Source organism: Dendrobates tinctorius, unplaced genomic scaffold, assembly GCF_039654945.1.
Source record: "Dendrobates tinctorius isolate UK_male_01 unplaced genomic scaffold, ASM3965494v1 ptg000006l, whole genome shotgun sequence".
Taxonomy (NCBI): Eukaryota; Metazoa; Chordata; class Amphibia; order Anura; family Dendrobatidae; genus Dendrobates; species Dendrobates tinctorius.
This window is the reverse complement of record NW_027361674.1, coordinates 1,954,092-1,976,578: the sequence shown is the minus strand read 5'-3', so window position 1 is coordinate 1,976,578 and position 22,487 is coordinate 1,954,092. Positions and strand designations below refer to the sequence as shown.

At 44.0% G+C, this 22,487-nt stretch overlaps 1 protein-coding gene across 4 annotated transcripts in view; it reads right to left on the bottom strand.

Moving 5' to 3' along the window:
• Positions 1 to 22,487, bottom strand: part of LRRC14B (leucine rich repeat containing 14B) — a 404,837-nt gene that overhangs the window by 66,271 nt on the left and 316,079 nt on the right. The window contains exons 1-2 of one of the 4 annotated variants that reach the window (XM_073569836.1): positions 17,163 to 18,095; positions 9,785 to 10,465 (exon numbers count right to left, since the gene is read on the bottom strand). The exons of 1 other annotated variant lie outside the window; for it this stretch is intronic. In XM_073569836.1, the coding sequence (XP_073425937.1) occupies positions 9,823 to 10,465; positions 17,163 to 18,082 (1,563 nt within the window). In that variant the 5' untranslated portion in view covers positions 18,083 to 18,095 and the 3' untranslated portion in view covers positions 9,785 to 9,822. Of the gene's footprint in view, positions 1 to 9,784; positions 10,466 to 17,162; positions 18,096 to 20,050; positions 21,549 to 22,487 lie in introns of those variants that run through there. 2 more of the 4 variants (XR_012231164.1, XR_012231162.1) reach the window with 2 other exon arrangements.

Here is a 22,487-nt window from a genome sequence, read left to right as displayed (position 1 = left end):
TCAGGCCATCCCCGGTATGACAGCTGTGCTTGTAGTACCGTCTATAGCGCATGAAAGTAGCTCCTGTTCTTCCTCCTCCTCCTCACTGTCTACCAATCCACGTTGCGATGACATAAAGCTGGGCTGAGTCACCCTGTATGGTTTCTTGCTCCATGTCTTCATGCTCTGCCTACAATGCATCATCTTTAATTGTGAGCAGAGAGCTTTTCATAATACTGAGAAGCGGGATGGTGACTCTATTTATTTCGTCATCACCGCTCACCATCTTGGTGCAGTCCTCAAAGTTCTGGAAGATGGTACATATGTCTGATATCCATGTCCATTCCTGAGGTTTTATGTGTGGAGTCGCAACTGAATATCGATGGCCTTGTAGATGCTGGTAGTCAACAACTGCCCTCTTCTGCTCACAAATCCTTTCCAACATATCCAGTGTAGAGTTCCAATGCATGAGGACATCACACACCAGTCCGTGAGCTGGAAGATGCAAATGCTGCTGAAATCCAGCAAGTGCGGCTGAAGCTGTAGCCTACTTTCTAAAATGGGCAGACAGACCGCGTACTTTCACTAGCAGATCTGGCAGCTCCGGGCAGCTTTTGAGAAAATGTTGAACCACGAGGTTAAGCACATGAGCCAGGCAAGGTACGTGTGTGAGCTCACCTTGCCTCAGAGCCACCAACAGGTTTTGGCCATTGTCACACACGACCATGCCTGGCTGTAAGTTCAGCGTGGTGTCAGCAAAATATCTGACTACTCTTTCATCGCTGTCCACAACTCTTCTGCATTGTGCAGTTTGTCATCTATGCAGATTAGCTTCAGCACAGACTGTTGCCGCTTGGCTGAGGCAGTGATACAGTACTTCCAGCTTATAACTGATGTGTTCATTTCAGAGATGGAGGCTGAAAAAGAGGAGGAGATGCAGCCCAGAGGTACTTGTCCACGTGTCTGTGGTTAGGTGGACTTTCCCAGTAACAGCACTGTTGAGGGCACGGGTAATGCTGTGGGACGCATGCTGGTGTAATGCTGGTAAGGTACAATGGGAGAAATAGTGGCGACTGGGGACCGAGTACCTTGGGACAGCCACCACCATCAGGTTGCGGAAAGCTTCCATCTCAACGAGCCTAAAAGGCAACATTTCGAGCACAAGCAGATGAGAAATGTGCGAATTAAGTACTGTGGCCTGTGGGGTATTGGCTCGGTATTTCCGCTTGCGTTCCAATGACTGGGGTATAGACAACTGAAGGCTGGGCTGGGACAAGGACGTGGACGGGCTTGATGATGGTGCTGGTTGACTGTGGGCAACAACAGGTGCAGGGTCCAAGGCATCTTCACAGGCACGGTGAACTGGGGATTGGCTTTGACGCAAAACAGTGGAAGAAGCAGTGTTGTCACCTACAGACAGTGTTCCTGGAGCCTGGGGTTCAGCCCACAAAATCAGGTGTTTGCTGCCATGTGCCTAATCATACTGGTGGTGGTCAGGCTGGTAGTTTTGCTACCCCTGCTGATGCAGACATGGCAAGTGCTGCAAATGGCCTGTTTGGAGTTATCAGCAGAGTCTTTAAAAAATAACCAGACTCGGGAAAATCTAACAGAAGGAATGGCAACTTCCATCCTGTTGGTGTTACGGGGAATGGATGCACACCTTCTGTCTGCGGCCACCACACTGCTTCTTCCTGCCTGTTGGGGTGATATGCCTCCTTCCCCATGTGTGCTGCTGTCCTCGCTCTGCATGTCCTCCTGCCAGGTTGGGTCAGTCACTATGTCATCCACCACCTCGTCTTCTACATCCGAACCCTGCTCCTCCTCTTGACTTTCCAACAATTGTGTCTCATCATCGTCCACCTTAGGTGACCGTGGCTGCTCAAAGATTTGTGCATCGCTACCTGGAATATCCTCTTGCCCCGCTTCAAGTGGAGCGGGCGAGAGGCATGAATCTTCAAATGGATAGCTGAACAGCTCTTCAGAGTGTCCGAGTGTGGTATCAGTTGTCTCAGGGCACTCGGCATGGTGGGAGGAAGGACAATCAGGGTTAGTAATAGCTAGTCCACACTCACGGCTACTCAACTTGACCGTGTGGAAGACATGGTGGTGGTAGTGGCTAAGTGACTGGAAGCATTATCCGCTATCCAACCAACAACCATTTCACACTGCTCTGGATTCAATAGTGGTGTGGTGCGGTCCCCTAGAAACTGGGACAGGAAGATCGAGAGTGAAGATGTGGGTCTTTGATGTGGCCCACTTTCAGATTGACCACGGCCTTGTCCTCTGCATGCACCATCAGCATCACGTCCACTTCCCCGTCCCTTGCTCATTTTAAATGGACCATTGAAATATTTTAAAAGCTCAGTACAAATGGATTTCTTGGGAGAAAAATTAGATGTGATAAGTATGCCTGCAAAGCAAAGAATTTTCCACCACAGATACACCAGGCCTCAGCCTGAGATAGACTGTATTAATTTTTTTGTATTTTGTAGATACAAAAGACTGCTGGATATAACGACTGTGACAGCCAGGCTAAAAAAAGCAAACCAATGTAAACTGGCCAAACTTTGAACACACACAGATATGATCTGGCACGGAGATACCGCACCAAAAATGGGTTGCCTGTATGTTTTTTTGGCCTAAATACTGCTTTATTTAACCAAAATTGACAGCCAGGCAAAAAAGAGAAAAAAGACGTAAACTGGCCAAAATTTCAGCACGCACAGATATGAGCTGCACGGAGCTACCACACCAAAAAATGTGTGGCCTGTATGTTTTGTTTTTTTACTAAATACTGCTTTACTTAACCAAAACTGACAGCCAGGCAAAAAAGAGAAAAAAGCCGTAAACTGGCCAAAATTTCACCATGCACAGATGTGAACTGCAACGGAGAAACCACACCAAAAAATGTGTGGACTGTATTTTTCTACCTAAATATTGCTTTATTTAACCAAAACTGACAGCCAGGCAAAAAAGAGAAAAAATCCGTAAACTGGCCAAAATTTCAGCACGCACAGATGTGAGCTAGCACGGAGAAACCACACCAAAAAATGTGTGGCCTGTATGTTTTTTCTGGCCTAAATACTGCTTTATTTAACCAAGACTGACAGCCGGCAAAAAAGAGAAAAAAGTCGTAAACTGGCCAAAATATCAGTACGCACAGATATGAGCCGGCACTGAGAAACCACACCAAAAAATGTGTGGCCTATATATTTTTTATGGCCTAAATACTGCTTTATTTAACCAAAACTGACAGCCAGGCAAAAAAGAGAAAAAAGCCGTAAACTGGCTGTGATGAAGGAGTTAACTGCTCCTACCCCCCCCCCGGGCCTGTAAGCATATTGAAGAAAGCAGTATGATAATGAGATAAGGCCCAAAACAGAACTTCAAAGCTTAGATAAGGAGCCACGCCAGCATGGGGCAGGAAGATGCCTGAGGGCTTCAATTAGAAGGTACCTGCCAGCTAGACACAGAAATAAACATCCATTGTTTCTCCCAGCCTCTCCGGCTCCATCCTAGGATCATGGATTATGAGCACATCTTTTGAGTTATGGACTCATGAAAAATATCCGAGTGACCCTGAGGAAATCGCGCATCTGGCAGTGTGACTCCTGAGTCGGTGAGGGTTCTGGGACCTGAGATACATAGATTGGCCCTCCACAGCGACCCAATGGGGTCATGTTTGCTCTCCACACGACAGGCAAAACAAACCGCATTCACTGGTACCTCTCATGTCCTGATTCGATCATGCTGTTGAAAGTTACCCCCTTTCTTAGATATTGGGAATAAGTTCAGCAGAGAGCTAAAGGGTGGAGATTATTAGCCCACCCTCTGACACAGGGGGAGGAACCTAGCGTGTTTAAGAACTAGCAGCCCATGGCAGAGACAGACACTCACACAGAAGAACCAGACGATGGTGATCTAAGAAGGAACTGGGGACAGACCTGCCAAGGGGAGCCGTGCTTTGGGGGTCTGTCCGGCAACTAAGATTCTTGTACCTGTGGACTGCAGAGCTCCCGGCACCCACATGCACCCTACAATCTGGTAAATTGACCTCCAGCTTAATATCTCTAAGTCTTGTACCCTTATTGTTATATTTTACTCTGACTGCAAATCCACTGTAATTACATTGTATAGCTTTCTGTATATTTCTGTAATTATCTAGTGCGCCCTTAAGGCAATTAAACTATAAAATTAATCTTGGGCTGATGCTTTTACTCTGATCACGAATCTTAGAATACCCAGCAGGTGACAGGTCATCCTCCCCAGCGGCCATTTGCTCTAGGTGCAGTTCCCTTACTGACCTGAGAGACCAAGGGGGCGCCGGAGAGATGTGCCTGTGTAGTTACGTCACATTGGTGACGTGGGAGGAACGGGTCCTGTGTTGTGTCCTCCACACTGGCCAAAATTTCACCATGCACAGATATGAACTGGCACGGAGAAACCACACCAAAAAATGTGTAGCCTGTATTTTTTTTTACCTAAATATTGCTTTATTTAACCAAAACTGACAGCCAGGCAAAAAAGAGAAAAAAAATATCTGTAAACTGGCCAAAATTTCAGCACGGACAGATATGAGCTAGCACAGAGATACCGCGCCAAAAAATGTGTGGCCTGTATGTTTGTTTTTTTACTAAACACTGCTGTATTTAACCAAAACTGACAGACAGGCAAAAAAGAGAAAAAAGCCGTAAACTGGCCAAAATTTCAGCACAATTTGAGCCATGTCCATCAGACAGTGAGCACAGTACGCAGCACAAAGCTTACATGGTAGTTATATACACACACATTGGTGCATACATGCTAACATTTCTAAACTAACACATACATGCAGGTGTATACTTACCGTATGCAACTGACTTTATAGCAGACACTAGATGGCACTGTGGTTCGTGATGACCTCACGGGTCCTGCAGCCTCTAGTCAGTAATAGCAGCATAAGACATTGCCGAGTGTGGTGGCGTGTGCCTGTAATCCCAGTCACAAGGGAGGCTGGTGGATTGCTTAAGTCCAGGAGTTCTGTGCTATGTCAATTGGGTGTCTGCATTAAGTTTGGCATCAATATGGTGACTCTGGGGGAGCTCGGAGCGACCAGGGTGTCCTAATGAGGGGTGAACCAGCCTAGGTTGGAAACGGCATGTGTCAAAGCCCCTGTGCCAATCAGTAGTGGGATCGTGCTTGTGAATATCCAGTGTAGAGCAGCCTGGATGACACAGACTCTAATCTCTAGTTTGTTTTCTTTTTCATGGCTAATTGTGTGGGGAAAAAATGAAAAAACTAAGATATTAAATGTAAAAAAAAATGCAAAATATAAATATTCTCTGGAAGCAGCATTCAAAACATGATGGGTGAAACTGTTCCTGAATGTAATGGTCTGGATTAGATTGGAATTTTAAAGACTGCAAAGAGCGTCACTGCCCCCTGCTGGAGCAGAAAATATAACTAGTTATTGTTGTGCAATTCCAAATGTGACCACGAGATGTCACTCATTACTGTTTTCTGTGCAGTCAGTGTCAGATTTATAGGTAGGTTTCTTCCCACCCAGTGGATTTTAGCCCTTGAGGTCATATGGGATTTTACATTTCTCATCATAAAACAGCCATTTTTGTGACATTTTACACTTTTCTAAAACTGTCACATACAGATTGGTTGTACCAAATGCACAAGTTAGGATAGGAGATATGTTTTTGATCAACGGGTGCCCCATCAATCTCTGGAAATGGCCAGGTCTGAATGGAGGGGAAGTTGAGTGTATGTACAATTCACTGTCTATGGGATTGAGTACAGCGCTGATCCACTTTCATCAGTCCTGTAGCTATGGAGTGAAGTGAGCATAGTCACCCATCAGACCATTCAATCGGAGCTCTGCAGTGCCTTTTGGTCAGGATTGGTGGACCCCCAGAGATTAATAGATCAATGTGTTATCCCTTATCCTATCAATATACTTGTACACACTGACACTTTTAGATTAGCTATAGGGATCTTTCTTGGGTGTTGGTGTTTTGAAAGGCCTACAACCATACCTGCCATTGAAGGGTTTTATACTTTGCTTTTCTTTTACCCCTTACAACACATTTATTTATTTTTTATTAGTGGTTCTAAACACTTGCGAAAACACCAGTGATTTTCCCATCTTTTCTTCTATCACTTTTATAAAAAAAAACAAACAAAAAAACCAAAACAAAAATAACAGAAAAATGTATGCCAAATGCTGCAAAAAGAAAAAGGAAACACCACTTACACTATGAATCCCCCACCACTCTAGGGGTTCCTGAAGCAGCAATAATTGCATGAACAGCATGTGACCGCTGCAGCCAGTGATCGGCTGCACAGGTCAGGTGACTGATGGATGGGATAGCATCACCACTGGTCTGCTGAAGACGGCGAGGGGTAGGGAATTGTCACTTCTTTATTTTATAACATTCCGTTAGGACCAATGTCATATAATGATGGAAAACCCCTTTATTATATTATTAAAAATGTATCATTAAGTGCGGAAAAGCACCACAGATGCTTTTTTTCCTTCGCAAAACCTCTTCTGTGTGAAACCAACTCTTCATTTCAGCAAACTTCTCTGACCATGTGATGGGTGAGTGTCCAGGTGTTTTTTGGAATGACAGTCAAATGCCTGTAGCTAAAAAAAAAAAAGCAATCCTCCAGCATGATGGGTGTGGTAGTGCGCATATGTGCATGCAGTATAATGAATGCATATAAATATCTGTAAATCTGTATCAGTAAGAAACATGAGAATTACAGAAGCCAATGCTCATAATCTCCTTGTTATCTGTAACCAAACGAGCGTCTACAATGTGACGTCCACACATGATCCCACCGCTGATGTCCTGTACACACCACTCGGGAAGGATCACCTCTGAAGACGCCGGGTTTGTGCCTAGCCTCTTGTTTTGCAGCAGATCTTATGTGCTTTCTTTCGGAAAGTTCTCTGTTCTTACAAGTACATCTAATCTTTAGACAGGAGGTTATGCATACAACCGTCTTACATTTCCTTTAAAGGGAGCCTGACGGCGTGTTTTCTATATGGAAGCAGTGGTGTGGCCGTATTGTTGCTTGTCGTCTCCATTTTTGCAGCGATTTGATGTGCCCATCACGGGAAATCTAGCATAGAAGTCATAAGCAAATTAGATACAAGTCTATGGGTGCGTGTGGCACATCGCACTGCACTCGGATTTCACCCAAGTGCAGTGCGATTCCCGCGGACGCTGGCAATGGAGGAGATGGAGAAATTACTTTCTCCGTCTCCTCCGTACCTGTGCTGTCATTCTCTCGTGTGGGAGGATCGGAGCATAGCACACTGACACTCGGATCACACTCTCAGTGGAGCAGGAGCTGGATATCATTAGAATATCACATCTAATACTGTCGCATCAGACACCATACGCTAGTGTGACCCTGGCCTTAGGCTACAAGTCTGCAGTGCGTGCGCTGTGAGGATTCACAAGGATGCAGTCACAAAGAGTGATACATGAAGTGACTGCAGACTTGTATCTTAAGAGAGAACAACCCCTTTAAGGAATTCTTGAGACTCCTCATCTATAAGCTTACATGTAGTCAGTTTACAAAAGACACGCAGGAGATGCATCTTACCACAATTTTACTACAATGACTAACACTATGTCATTAATTAGAGCCATCTTGCTCTATCTGGAGCATCGCTAGTTTTTTTATTTGCTGTAAAGTGATGCAGAATTCGCTTGCTCCAGTCTTAAACTGATTTGCACTTGAGTAAAATGCGCTACTTGTACAGTTGTGTGAAAAAGTGTTTGCACCCTGCCTGATTTCCTATTCTTTTACATGTTTGTCACAGTTAAATGCGGGCCGCTTCTTAAAGGGGAAATGTCATGGCAGCAAAGACCCGGTCCGTGGCCCTAGGCGTCCAATAAAAGGGATAGTGAAGTAAAGGATAATAAAGTGTTCGTGACGCCACCTGTGGTATTCGGTCAAGGGACTGAAGCTGCTATGCAGAGCCTCTGGGATGGTGATGGGGCAGCAAAGATGGTTGAGCTCTCCACAGGTAGAGCTGTATCCCAGGGCAGTTTGGACGAAGATGTTAAAGGTGAGGATGGTGAATGTGGTGCAGGGCAGGTGGCGCAGAAATGATCAGGGGACGCAGTTGGGTGCAGTTTCCTTTACCTTTTACTGAGTAGTGTCGGTACAGTCCGGGGCTCAAGTGACAGATGGTGCTGGAGCCAGTCAGCCTGGAAGTAATTTGGGAATTTCCTTAGTCAGGTGGGTTGTGAGGCCTCCTTCCTAGTGCTATTCTCTGAGGTACTTGCTGCTCTATACTCTATTCAAGTCCCTCTTTCTGTCTGATGCTTAGGTAGAACTCCACTCGCATGACAGGCAGCTGGAGCCTGCTTCAGGGGTCGCTCCTGTCCAGCTTCTATGACTCACACTTGCTGCTGCGTCATTGAGTATCAATAGGGGACAGAGGATCTGCAAACTTCTGCCCTCCGGAATCTGCTGCCGGAGCTTTAGTACCCACACAGCCTTGGGCTCCGGTGCCCGGTCACTCAAGCCTGGGGTGAGCTCAGATGGAGCTCCTATCCCCAGCCCCTCTCCACATGTCCTCTCACAACTTTGTTCAGGTTCCAACTCCCTCCACTAACTTCCTCCTCCTGACCAGAGAGAGCAGCTCCCCTGAAGTCGGGTTTAGAGCTCCCCCGCTGGCCTGGAGCAGGAACTGTGTTCTATGCTGGAACTACCTGGTAAGGGGATTCCTTCTTTGCTTCCAGGCATAACATCACAAGGCCATTGTGGCAACCGAACTCCTGGGGTGCCACACTAACTTGGGAATCACTGGGATCAGCTGGCTGTTTAATCTCAGCCTAACTTGGGAATCACTGGGATCAGCTGGCAGTTTAATCTCGGTCTAACTTGGCAATCACTGGGATCGGTTGACTGTCTAATCTCGGCTAAACTTGGGAATCACTGGAATCAGCTGGTTCTCTAATCTCGGCCTAACTTGGGAATCACTGGGATCAGCTGGCTGTCTAATCTTGGCTAACTTGGCAGTCACTGGGATCGGTTGACTGTCTAATCTTGGCTGAACTGGAAAATCACTGGGATCAGTTAGATGTCTAATCTCGGCCTAACATGGAAATCACTGGGATTAGCTGGCTGTCTAATTTCAGCCAAACTTGGGAATCACTGGGATCAGCTGGCTGTCTATCTCGGCCAAACTTGGGAATCACTGGGTTCAGCTGGCTGTCTAATCTTGGCCAAACTTGGGAATCACTGGGTTCAGCTGGCTGTTTAATCTCAGCTGAACTGGGGAATCAGTGGGATAAGCTGGCTGTCTAATCTCGGCTGAACTTGGGTTTCTTTGGGATCACCTGACAGTCTATAGTCGGACGAACTTGGAAATCACTGGGATCGGCTGACCGGCTGATCTGTATGGAGGCCTCCCGACTCCTGAGAAAGGTCCAGCATGTTTGTTTTGAACTGATCCATTTGTTCTCTGTTAGATAATGGTCTCCAGAGGAGCCTGGCACCCACTCCCTCACAGAGAAGGCAGGAGCTGAGCTGAGCGCTCCTGTGTATGCAGGAGTTGGGAGAAGTCAGCACAACTAGCAACTGAACCATCATTTGGCCAACAGCTATTAGGGGCTTTAGGCTACTGTAGAAGGCACACCTGATTATCCTAAATATTGTGTATTTCTTTTTTTTACTCTTTGCATTTATTTAGTTTTCTGGATCACAATATATTTTTGAGCAGTTTTACTACAGCCATGTAGTAGGAGGATTGATGAGAAATCTGAGGTCAGTTATAATCCCGACATCGTACTTTAGCCCTTTGATTTATTTTCTTCCACACCCTGACTCTTACAATTTTTGTAGTGACGTTGTGAAACTCTGCAGAGCTTCTCTGAATGAATTCAATAATCCGACCCCCAGTTCCTTGCTGGTCTCTTCTATAGCAGGATCATAGCTACCAAAAAGAGGGGTGACAGCTGATATATCATCTCGATTCGCTTGAGCCAAAATACGCTGCAGAGATTCCTTCACCGTATTAAATTTTTGACTGTCAAATTTTGTAAGAGTCACTTCATCAAGGGGGTAGCTGACATCAGGAGGATAGCAGTCTTTTGGTACTGGAAACTCAACATACTTCAACATTGGCAAACTGACAAGAACTCTGAATATTCTCCTGAGACTTACAGAGGTCAGAGGATTCTGCAGGAATTTAAAATCTTTGAGTTTGAGGCAATTCACCAATCCCATTTCCATGACATGGATATTCATGTCTCCAATATCACATTCTTCCAAAATCAACGTCTTTAGAGTCGATGAAGCTTTTTGGAGAAGTTTGAAGAAGGTTGATGGAAAGAGTTCTGTAATATTGTGACCGCTCAGGTCCAGGAGCTCCAGGTGTTCAGCATGAAGGCTGTTTGCCAAGTATGCCATGTCTACCTGGTTCAGGGAACAATTGCCTACTTCAAGAACTTTCAGTGGGGTCTGCAGTGGGCTAAAAAGAAAATGATAGAAATACTATTATAAGTGGGCACCAGTAAGAAGAGTGACAATGCTAGAGCTGAGTAATGATATGGAAAAAAAGAAATGTGCATCATAACACACCACCGTAAGGATGAATTAGGTATGGGAGAAGCAATTATCCTAGGAAGATTACCGTACATCCAGCAAACCTTCTGGGTAAATAGATAGGTGCCAGACCTCTCCTCACCGCATATCTGTCTGAATGTTTCGTAGAGAATGGTAGAAGTTGGGCAAAAATGGGGGTTGCTGGTTGATGACTATTCCACTGAAATGATCTGTGGCTGTGCTACTGCCAGGCACAATGTTGTTTCAAGGTCAAATAAGGGCAAGGCAGCTGCAGGTCATCCCAAAATACCCGTCAGCCGAAACAATTCTCGATTGCACATTAAATATTTTTAAAAAATAGAGGAAAAAAAAAGAGGGGTAACCAATGGCGCTGCTGATTTACAAAGATACACAGAAAAGAAGTTACGGGTGTATTCATGATGAAAACAGACTACTTGTTTCGGCACTGGACCGATAGAAAAAAGGAAGAAAAAAGCCAACTCACTGCAGTAGTCCCTTCTGAGAATGGACGTCGCCTCCACAAACCATGATGATCAGAATGTGTTAGAAGAAATCCAGCACAGTTCTATGACATCATCAGCTTTATTTGTATATGATTAAAATATCTTCACATTCACCATTAGTCCAGAGATAAGCATCAACGTGTTTCTGGGGCGCTCAGCAGCTTCACTCATGTCTCTGGACCAATGCCTGTCTTAGTTCCTTCTACTGGTCCAGTGCCAACATGTGTAACCTGCCTTTATCATGAATAAACCTGTTATTTTTCTCCTCTCACCTAAATAAATCAACATTGGGTACCCCCTTTTATTCCCCATTTTTTTAACAACTTATAGTTCAATGGGCAATTATAATGACTGAACGTAATTTCGGGCCTAGCTGCAGGTGACTTGCCATTCTTTGACCATGAAACTGCATTGTGTAAAAATCCTCATAAGATCGTTTCAATGGAATAGACACAATCCCCTTTTTGCCTAACTAATAACAGAACTGAGTACTGGTATTTAGAATTATCTGCCATCTTGAAAATTGTTGTATACATTTATAGGCAACAAAACGTTAGGAAATAACATATGCAAAGTGACTGTTGATATGGATTGTTTCCCATATCATCGATATTCACAATACAATAACAATCACACAGCTTCTACCGTGAATAATAACAGCATCAAACTACAGATATGTAAAGTAATGGAATCACTGGAAATGTAGAAGCCTTTTAAAGGGAACCTGTCAGCACTTTCTTATTAGTGGTGTAACTGTATAGGAGTGGAGGACACAATATAGTGATTCAAAGTGCATTAGTGATACAGATTTTGGCACAGATTCCACTCTAAATCCTATCTTAAACCATATTACTATCCACATCCCTGATGACATGCATTGGAAAATAACTGCACAGATGTTTGTAGCCTCTGTGAGAAAAAAAAATAAGAGTGGAAATTAATAGCATGTTGCCTCAGCCTTTTGACTGCTATGGGACATCCATGGGAGGCACGCTTTCAAGAAAAGTGGACTGCCATGGTTTTTGAGTCATGGGTGTTATACATGATGCTATGGTGTAACTGAAAGATCCGGTTGATATCTACTATGTAGATTGTCTAATACAGCTCAGAAATTAATAAACCCACCACTATTAGCAAATCACTGTGGTTGATAAAAAAGAAAGAAATATTATGTTTTGCCAGCTCTGGCAAAAATTAAGAGACCACTGCAAAATTTTCATTTTGTCTGATTTTTCTCTTTATAGGTATATTTTTGAGTAAAATGTAAATCGCTCTTTTATTCTATAAACTACTGACATGTCTTTGAATTTCCAAGCACTAATTTTATTTATTTTCAGAAAATGAGAAATGGTCAAAATAAAAAAAAATGCAGTGCTTGCAGACCTCAAATAATGCTAAGAAAACAAGTTCATAATCATCTAGAAACAACAATACTAATGTTTTAACTCAGGAAGAGTTCAGAAATCAATATTTTGTGGAATAGCCATGATTTTTAATCACAGCTTTCATGCGTCTTGGCATGCTTTCCACCAGTCTTTCACACTGCTTTTGGGTGTCCTTATGCCACTCCGGGTACAAAAATTTAAGCAGTTTTTTGTTTGATGGCTTGTGACTATCCATCTTCCTCTTGATTACATTCCAGAGGTTTTCAATGGGGTTCAGTTCTGGAGATTGGGTTGGCCATGACAGGGATTTGATGTTGTGGTTCTTCATCCACACATTGATTGACCTAGCTGTGTTTTATGGCGCATTGTCCTGCTGGAAAAACCAGTCCTCAGAGTTGGGGAACATTGCCTGAGCAGAAGGAATCAACTGTTTTTCCAGGATAATCTTGTATGCGGCTTGATTCAAACGTCCTTCGCAAAGATTAACCTGCCCAATTCTAGCCTTGCTGAAGCATCTCCAGATCATCACCGATCCTCCACCAAATATCACAGTGGGTGCAAGACACTGTGGCTTGTACGCCTCTCCAGGTCTCTGTCTAACCATTAGATGACCAGGTGTTGGGCAAAGCTGAAAATCAGACTCATTAGAGAAGATTACCTTACTCCAGCCCTCTATGGTCCAATCCTTATGGTCTTTGGCTAACTTCAGCCTTGCTCTCCTTTGCTTCTCATTGATGAAAGGCTTTTTCCTAGCTTTACATGACTTGAGCCCTGCCTCTAGGAGCCTGTTACAAACTGTTCTTGCTGTGCACTTCACCCCAGCTGCAATTTGCCTTTCCTTTTGTAGGTCAGTTGTGTCATGGCTCAGGACAGGATTTCCTTCTCTGTCCTGGGCTTGTGGGGGTTAACTCTGCATGGCCTCCCTTTGGTTTGGGGAGGCTATTTGAACCCGCTCTGGTGCTGTCAGTGATACTTCTGTTCTCGGCTAAGCAGCTGACCTAGTGACTCTGGTGTATACCGTTTGTTCTTCTGTGTGCTTGTTCTGTGTATGATTCAGCTTGTCCCACATTCTGTGTCTATTTGGTGATTCTGTATTGCTGTTATATCTCCAGTTCTGACCTTTGGCTAAGTTCTCTGACTTCCCTCCTGTCTACACCCCTGATTACTGCGTTCCAGTCTGGTTTCTGACTTCGGCTTGTGTTGCACCATCCTTCTGTCTCATCCCTAGGTTCCTGCGTTACCCTCCGGTTACTGATCTCGGCTTGTCCGACCTCGCTCCCGGCTCCGCCGGATTCCACTTTCATTCTCTCTGCCATACGGGAGTTAGCCCCACCTCCAGCCACTCCCCCAGTGGTCACGTGTGTCAGGCATGCTAAGTGCGAGCTGCACGCTCTGACTCTAGACTACTGGTCACTCCTTGCTCCCCCTGGTGTTCATCACAACATTCGAGTAAGATGACAGTCATCGGGGTCAGTGAAGAGTCGTTTTCACCCTCTGCCGGTCTGTAGCTTTGTTGTCCCCAATGTGTGCTGCTTGACCTTATTGTAATGGACTGCCATCTTAGAAATTTTAAGGAAGGAAGCAACGATGCTCACTGTATCCCTCTGCTAGTAAAGCCAGAATTGAGCCCTTCTTTTCATCACTCAAGACTTTTCTTTTCAACTCCTTTGGCATGGTTAAAAGTTATTTTTGTTATTCCTATTACTTTTGGGATATTACTAGCACTTGTTTTGTCATCCAGTTTGTAGTATTGCAAGAGGATTGTGAACATCACAGCTGGGTTTTTTATACTTTCTGTTACGTGTTATGGAACCACTCAGCACCCAGAATATGTTGTGCAGTTATATGTATGTATAATAGGTTCCATGGGAGATGCATATCCCTAATGCATCAGCCCACAGGCTGCGCCCAGCCGCCCCCTCCCCCCACCTTTGTAATTCCCACAGTAAATATCGGCAGGCTCCGGCCACCTGCGGCTATTGTAATGTATGTCTGGCCTGTCGCTTTTCTATTGGCCTGCCCTCTGTATCTGTGTGATATATTCTGTGTCCTGTGAGTAAAGTGTTGTCAGACTGGAAATACGTGGAGAAGCAGTGATCTTTTATATGCGCCCATGTAACCAAGGAATTCCAGCCAGTGTCCTTCATTCAGACTCCAGCCAAAGCAGAGTGGACCTCCAGAAACACAGGGTGGTACTGAAAGAAGTACCCGAGATAGGAAGACCCCGTTACACTTTCCTTCTTTAAATAAGATTTGGTTCAGGTGATCACCTAATCAGAAGCACATTAAGTAAAATGTGTTGTACTCTGGTTGGAAGACAACTAACACTGGAATGGAATGGCTGTCAGACATGTAGAGAAGCTGATCTTTATAAAACTGTGCAGTGGTCTCTTAATTTTTGCCAGAGCTGTGTATATATATATATATATATTATATTAAATGGATATTTTTCTGCAGATAACAATGAATACATTGGCTGCTTCTCCCACCAATCAGGGTGTGCGACTGAGACAACAGACGCAAAGACATCACTACACCGCATCTACTGGGCGGAGGAGTCAGTGCCCGGAGACTAGAGCAGACCTCCGGGGGAACAGGAGCAAGGTGAGTATGTGCTTTATATATGTGTATTTAATGTGTGCCTGTGTATAGGGGGTTGTATGGGGGCTCATACTTTATATAGTTGGACTGTGAGGAGACTCATACTGCATATATGAGGGCTATGTGAGGGCTGATACTGTATATAGAGAGGCTATGCGGGGGCTCATACTGAATGTAGAAGGCTCATATTGTATGTAGAGGGATATGTGTGGGCTCATAGTGTATATAGGGCTGTATGTTGACTCACCTATATATATATAAAACTCAAAATCTGTAGTAGACCGCTCTATACAAATCCACAGTTCTCGCCCGATTTGGGTGAAATTTGGCATGCCCCCTCTCCACCCACAGGAGCAGAATACTGCGCATGTTATATCTCGCTAGCATCCCCCCATCATGAGATTGGGGCCCCCAAAGTTAGGCCCTATACATATAATGGAGAAATGTGAAATTTGTAGTAGCCCGCTCTATACAAATCCACAGTTCTCACCCGATTTGGATGAAATTTGGCACGCCCCCTCTCTACCCACAGGAGCAGAATACTGCACATGTTAAATCTCGCTAGCCTCCCCCCCGTCATGAGAATGGACCCCCGAAGTTAGGCGCTATACATATAATTGAGAAATGTGAAGGTGAAAGTAAAAGTGGGAAACCAACAGCTGTGACTGACTGGGACGGATTATAGCGACAGCGCCAAAGAGTCGCTGCTAAAGGGGCCGCACCACCACACACAACGCACAAACATTTCACAAATACCATACAAACATCACACAGACAGCACACATACACCAACCCACAAGCACAACACCATACAAATGCCACAACATACCACAAAAACACCAGACCACTCTAGACACACACAACACAACCACCCAACAAATACCACAACATCACCCCATAAATACGACATTTACACCACACACACACAAGGACCACACACGCATGCAAACACACTCAGATAGATGCACCCTATGCACATGGATGAACATTACTGAGCAGCAATATTGGTCAGGCGAAAAATGCCTCATAGTAAGATTGTCATTATTGCTTACTATACAGGGATATTTCATCACTGAAGCTGCTGAGGTAAAGTGAAAGCTGAGCTCTGATTGGTTGCTATGGGCAACTAGACAAGTCTGCCTGTGAGGCGGTTTTCATTACTGAGATGTGAGCTCCTTCAGGTCATAGTAATACTGTGTGAGGGCTGCTCTATATTTACTATTCATCCTAGTACATCTCTTACCAGTGTCAGGTGAATACTAAAGGGTCATAATACTAAGGACTGTTTTTTAAAATGCCACCCAAAAAACGATCAAAAGCTAAGAAAGCAAAATTGTGTCAAAGAGCTGAGACAAGTGAACAACGTGACTCGCGGCTCAGCAAATTAGTAAAATGCCAAAATAATAAAAATTTAAAGTGGAAAAAAAATTTACTGTAGCACTCTGAAAATGTCAATTTTAGGGTGACACTGAAGATGTTTACTTTAGCTACCATAACCAACAATTTAACATATTTTCCACGAGCGGGAGGTATTGCACTAGTACTGTATATGTTGGACTCATACTGTATATATGGAGGCTATGTGGGGCTCATACTATATATAGGGGGCTGTGTGTGGTCCCATACTGTATATGGGGGTCTCATACTATATATAGGAGGACTGTGTTAGGGCTCATACTGTATATAGGGTGGCTGTTTGTGGGCTCATACAGTATAAAGGGGTGACAGCATACTTAATTCAACTGGATATTAAGTGATACAATTAAGGTAAAATAATTGTAATCAATATTAATATTGAGCAGAATTAATTTCAGCCTGTTGGTTCTGCCCTCCACAGCAGTCATGGTCTCTCATGTGACCCCCTCGAGAAAAGTAATTTCTCTTCCCTAGATCTAGACTGCAATATGTGAATTAGGGTGAATTCAGATGTCTGTGTATCACTGTTGGAGCATGGACCACGATGCATAGACTGGCAGAGGGTATTCTGATGTTGACATCATCATAGGCATATATGAGGCTGAGTCTAGGTCATACATGGACATCTGAAATCAGCTTACTTTGTATAGAAATCAGTTTTGTTTATTTTTAGATATACGAAATGAAGGAAATGTACCTGAGCAGCTTTCTCAGCCGTCCTGTAAGCGTAGAGAAGGAAACACTTAACTCTGTAAGATATACCATGTTGCTTAGTTTCTGGCCAATGGTGCTTAATATGGCATCATCTTCTGGTGTATAATGTGCAACATTAAAAGTCCTTGTTGGCAATGTGAGAGACCGAAGATGTGGGAAAGTGAGATTATTTAGAAGGACCTCAAGATGGTAATCTTGCAATCGAACGTTGTGAACTATTTCCAACTTGTGGATAGAATTGGGTTCAACAAGTTTTATGATATAAAAAAGCTTTCTCAAGGCTAAATTATCTACCCTAAAGTCTACACATCTTATCTTCAGGGGGCAGTGACATCGCATCAGTAAGGCTTGGACCACAAGTTCATAATTCCTCTCTGTGACAAAGAGGTTACAGAAGATATCGATTTCGAGGTTAAATATGGAGGAATGAAAGTCAAATCTCTGAATCTCCACCAGAATTTCAAAACATAGCTGTGAAATCATTTCCGTTCTTGCCCACCTTCCCAGTGACTTCTTACACTGGCACGGCTGAAACTCAACGTCTTGAATTGCCGTCAGGTCCACAACCTTAAGTCTTTTTGCATAAGTAGTTGAAGAGCTGAGTACATAGTTCTTCAAGCCCTTCAGACAAGCTGTCAGGCTTCGTTGGCATGCCCGGTGGCTGATATCTTCAGGGTAGTCTAGCGTCTTGCCTAGTAGCTGGCCAAAGTTGAATTCTTGCTGAGGCCAGTTCTCCAGCAACAAAACAATTAATTCTTCTTTTTCATGCAAGTAGCAAGCCTTGAGTAAGAGGGGGTATAGATTATGTGCCAGGCTGCCGATATGTTCCTTAGCATATTCCTGGTTAGATATTAAACTCTCTGCCCCGATAAATCTCAGGGTCTTCATGTCGTATTTGATCATTTTCCTTCCTGTCTTGGTCACCGTGTCGTTGCTCTCTGGAGCTCACCGTGTCATGACACGTTATTTTTAGTTGCAGCTGACACTGGAATTTGTTGGGAGATGAAAACCTCCAGCCACTTGTCCATCTCACTTTTGTAAACTAGTTTGTCAGCCAGTATTTCGGATGTGCTGTGGATAATCTCAGAGTGCAATTCAAGTCTATGGATCCATGAAAACTCAGACAGATGGCTAGTTGCAGCCAATTTCTGTCCATTTTTCAAAACCCCCAAAAATTCTGGTATTTTAATGTGGTTTTCTCTTTACGGCTTTTACTGTATGGGTTAATTTTATATTATGATAGATCTGATTTTTACAGATGCAGCGATACCAAATATGATTATTTTTTAATGGGGGGGAAAAAGGGGGTGATTTAGATTTCATTATATTTATATTTTACTTTCATTTTTTTTTAGTCCTCTTGTGGGACTTGAAACTGCTTAATCCATATACTGTAACACCACGGTATTGTAGTATACAGAAAAAAAAAATCATTGCTTCCCTGAAGCATAGTTGTCTCAGTCACAGGGGCCTTCAGTAGGAACTTGGCGATCAAGGCTGCCAGTTTCCTCACTACAATCAGGTTGTTGGTGGGGAAAGGAGGTTCAATGGGCAAATAGGCCTTAAATGCTGCTGGCAGAGACTACCATTAGTATTTACAGGGTTAACAGCAGCAAGAAGAGCTTTGCCCTGCTCACTGCAGTTAGAGGCAGATGCTTGCTGTGTAAGACAACCATCATCTCCCAGGTACAATGTGGACTCAACTCCTGATCTGCATCATAGACAATACCCGAAATTGAATGTGCCAATACTTCCAATTTCTGGAAGGAGGTAAATCGGTTGCCACCTTTCAGAAAACTTTCGAAATAAAGCTGCCCGAAGAACGAGCGTTACTTCATTCCAAATCCTGAAGCCATTAAAAGAAGTGACAGAAGAATGAACATACGCATAGCAATGTGGTTTTCACATTACCGTGCATTATTTCAACAATATTGCGACACGTTTTCAAGCAGAATCCGCTTAAAAACACGACATGCCCATGTTTTTGGGGGTAGGTGCATGCTGAGTTATTTTGCTGAGGTTTTGAGGAGTTTGAAGGGATTTTCATGTGAGGATTTGGAGAGTTTCCACAGTTTCTGCTCCCAATACTCCTACCCCCCCAACTCAGAGCGCACATAGCCTTACAGTGAAGAGATCATTAAGAAAACATTTTCTAAAGATAAAAAGAGGGAGAAGCTTATACCTTCAAAGAAATAGGGTCTTAAAACAAATCTATCATGCCAAGATTATTTCTCAGAGGAGCATTGCAAGGCTTAAAAGTCTCCTCACCTTGGCATGTCAAGCTTGACATGTCACTCTACGCAAGGTGAAACGTTACCCCTCTCGACCAGCCAAACTAGATCTCACACTTTGCACTGACAAGGGGCAGTACCCCAAAACATTGTGTGCAAATTGAGTTTTTGGTTTGGCTTTTATTCTAAGTCATGTGGAAAGGCTCGTTAGTGGGTCAATCATGACATTTAGGATTGCTACTTTCAATAGCTGGCACTAGAGTTCTAGTCCTCTTCCTCTCTGAATAGACAATTTGCATATTTCCCAAAAGAGCATTACAAGGCTTAAAAGTCTCCTCGGCTTGCCATGTCACTCTCTGCCAGGAGAAACGTTACCGTTTTGATCATGATTTGGAGAGCACGCCAGATCTCATTATAGTCCATTGAATAAGTGTAGTTTATTTTAGCAGATCAAGGGAAACATGGAAGATCTGTAATAAGCTGTATGTGTAAAACTGCAGTAAAGGGAATCGGTCACGACTTATGCTCCCTGACTATGTTGAGGTAGGGCTAAATTAACCCTTCACGGTTGAGCCAGTGATTTCCAAATTAATTTACAGGGCGTTGCTAGCAACTGGGAATGACCACACGGAGACGGGGGTCTCTGTACGGGAGGATCGAGGCAGATCACTGAGCCCCTTTACTGAATCTCACATTACATAGCATTCTGCTTAATTATGCAAAGTATACAGCTACCAATAGAATCGTAATACATTTAAGCCAATAGTATTGTAAGAAAATCAGAATATGTCCCCAGCTGCATGACGTAGAATATAGAACAATAGCACATTCTTTTAGGGTCTCATCTCATATCTTGTACAAGCTAGAACAGTCTGGTTTCATAACAGCCGTGAACTTTCATCTAGTTAAGTTACAAAATTTAACTCGTAAACAACAAAATGGCGTTGCAAGCACAAAAATGGATCCCGAAGAACAAGATGTCCCGTACATCTGAATACTGTACTTCACAATTCCCCCCTAGATAAATTTTGATAACACATATGCAGCATCAGAGGTGCTATCCCAAGCCATAAGCTCGAGGGGTACTGGTCTTCACATGACTGATGCCGTGTTACCCGTCATGGCTGTCGCGGCGCACCCGTCCCCCCTGTATACTGCAGTTCACGAATAACAATTTTTGATGATGGTGGTGGAGATCTTTTGTAGGTAGGCATGTGCTTGGCTTCAACATCTTCATCAAGTAGCCTTTTAAGATCGGTGCAGAGAAGAGCAGGGGCAACGACACCTTTGGTATCATCATTAGCTGTCTTAGTGCATAATTTCATCAGGATTTCCACAAGTGGGGGTTCCTGGCACATATTCAGAGGACTCATTACAAGATATATTGCCAGGGATACTGGCACAGGTTTCGTTGGAACCCTGGCGAAACAAATTAGAATATTCCCATGACGTGTTATGTAACCTTCTTTCTAGCAACATTGGTTTGAAAGCATCAGTAGAGTGTGAAGTTACATTGAAACTGACTTGTAGACCATACATTGGAACTTGCCCCAGATTGGTTAAACTAGTCTTATTCTTAGGGACCCAAGCCCCTCCTTTGTAGGCCAAATATTGAAGTTGTGTATTACTTCCTGAAAAGTTACCTTGCCACCAGGGGTATCCCACCCATCCCACAATAGGTATAGCAACAGTTAAATTCCATAACTTAACATTATCTGTGGCATTATTAGCGAGTGTGTCAGAACAGTCAGTCCAAGCAAATAACTCCTCGGGTGGAACAGGGATAGCCAAAAAGGGGATGCTTGTGGCTGACACTGGTGAATACGTGCAAATCCAACAGTCTGCCAGAGACTGGGAATTGTCCAACAAATCTCTCAGTAATTTTTCATGATGTTGTATAACCTTATTATTCAAGGACGTTGGGGAATTTAGGCTGTCCCATGCAGTGACCAATAATGTGAAAAATGCGAAAAACCAAAACATTATGTCCCTTCATTTGCTATTGGCTTGTTGGGTGATGAGGAGGACTTCATAGGGACCGTCATACAAGGGTTCTATTCCGTGCTTCCTGACATGCCTTTTCACGACTACCAAATCACCAGGCTTCAGGTTATAGCAGGTGTCGGTTTCTGCTGAATCTGGAAAAGAAGAGGAAACTAGAACATGGGTGTTAGCAAGATTTTTACTAAGCTGAATAACACATTGAACAGCACGGTCAGTCTCTTCTGATAACTGCTGAAGCTGGAAATTTGCAACTGGGGGCCTAGCACCAAACAATATCTCATATGGGGACAGGCCATATTTTACAATAGGGGTAGTACGAATGTGGTATAGTACAATGGGTAGGAGCTCTGGCCATGGAGCCGTAGTCTCCTGCATCATTTTGGTCAATTGTCCCTTCAGTGTGCCGTTCAGCCTCTCAACTTCCCCACTGGATTGTGGGTAATAAGGAGTATGGAGGGCTACAGTGGATCCAAGCATTGTCAGAACTTCTTGGTACACATGAGAAGAAAAGGCCGGACCTTGATATCAACAACTTCTGGAACCCCATATCTGCATATAACTTCCATTACCAGTTTCTTCGCTGTGGTTTTTGCAGTCATATTGGTAACAGGGAATGCTTCCAGCCAACTGGAGAACCGGGGCCCAGTAGAATTTTTGCACCAGTGCAAGGGCCTGATTCTTTCCTCGATCTGTAGGCCCATGTGCCCATGTGGCAATAGCAGGGTACATCCGCTTAGGGAGACACACGAGTTGGTCCTTTTTCCAGAGACCATTATCCATACGTGCCTCATCAGTCTTCCATTGCTTCACCTCTTCCTTTGGAGATATTCTCTGCATCGTCATTAAGCGGTCTCGCAGGGTCCGACAGAAAACTTCAGTCTGTTGTAGATCATCAGGTTCTTGTAGGGTCAATGCTTCTTGTAACTGTTTACGCTGAGAGCGTGTGGTCACCATAGTTGGTTCAACGGGTAAGAGAGCGGCGGCTTTGCTTGCATATCCGCAAATGCGTTGCCAACAGTCTGTGGACTGTTCCTAGGACCGTGCGCCTTAACTTTGATAATGGCCACCTGAGT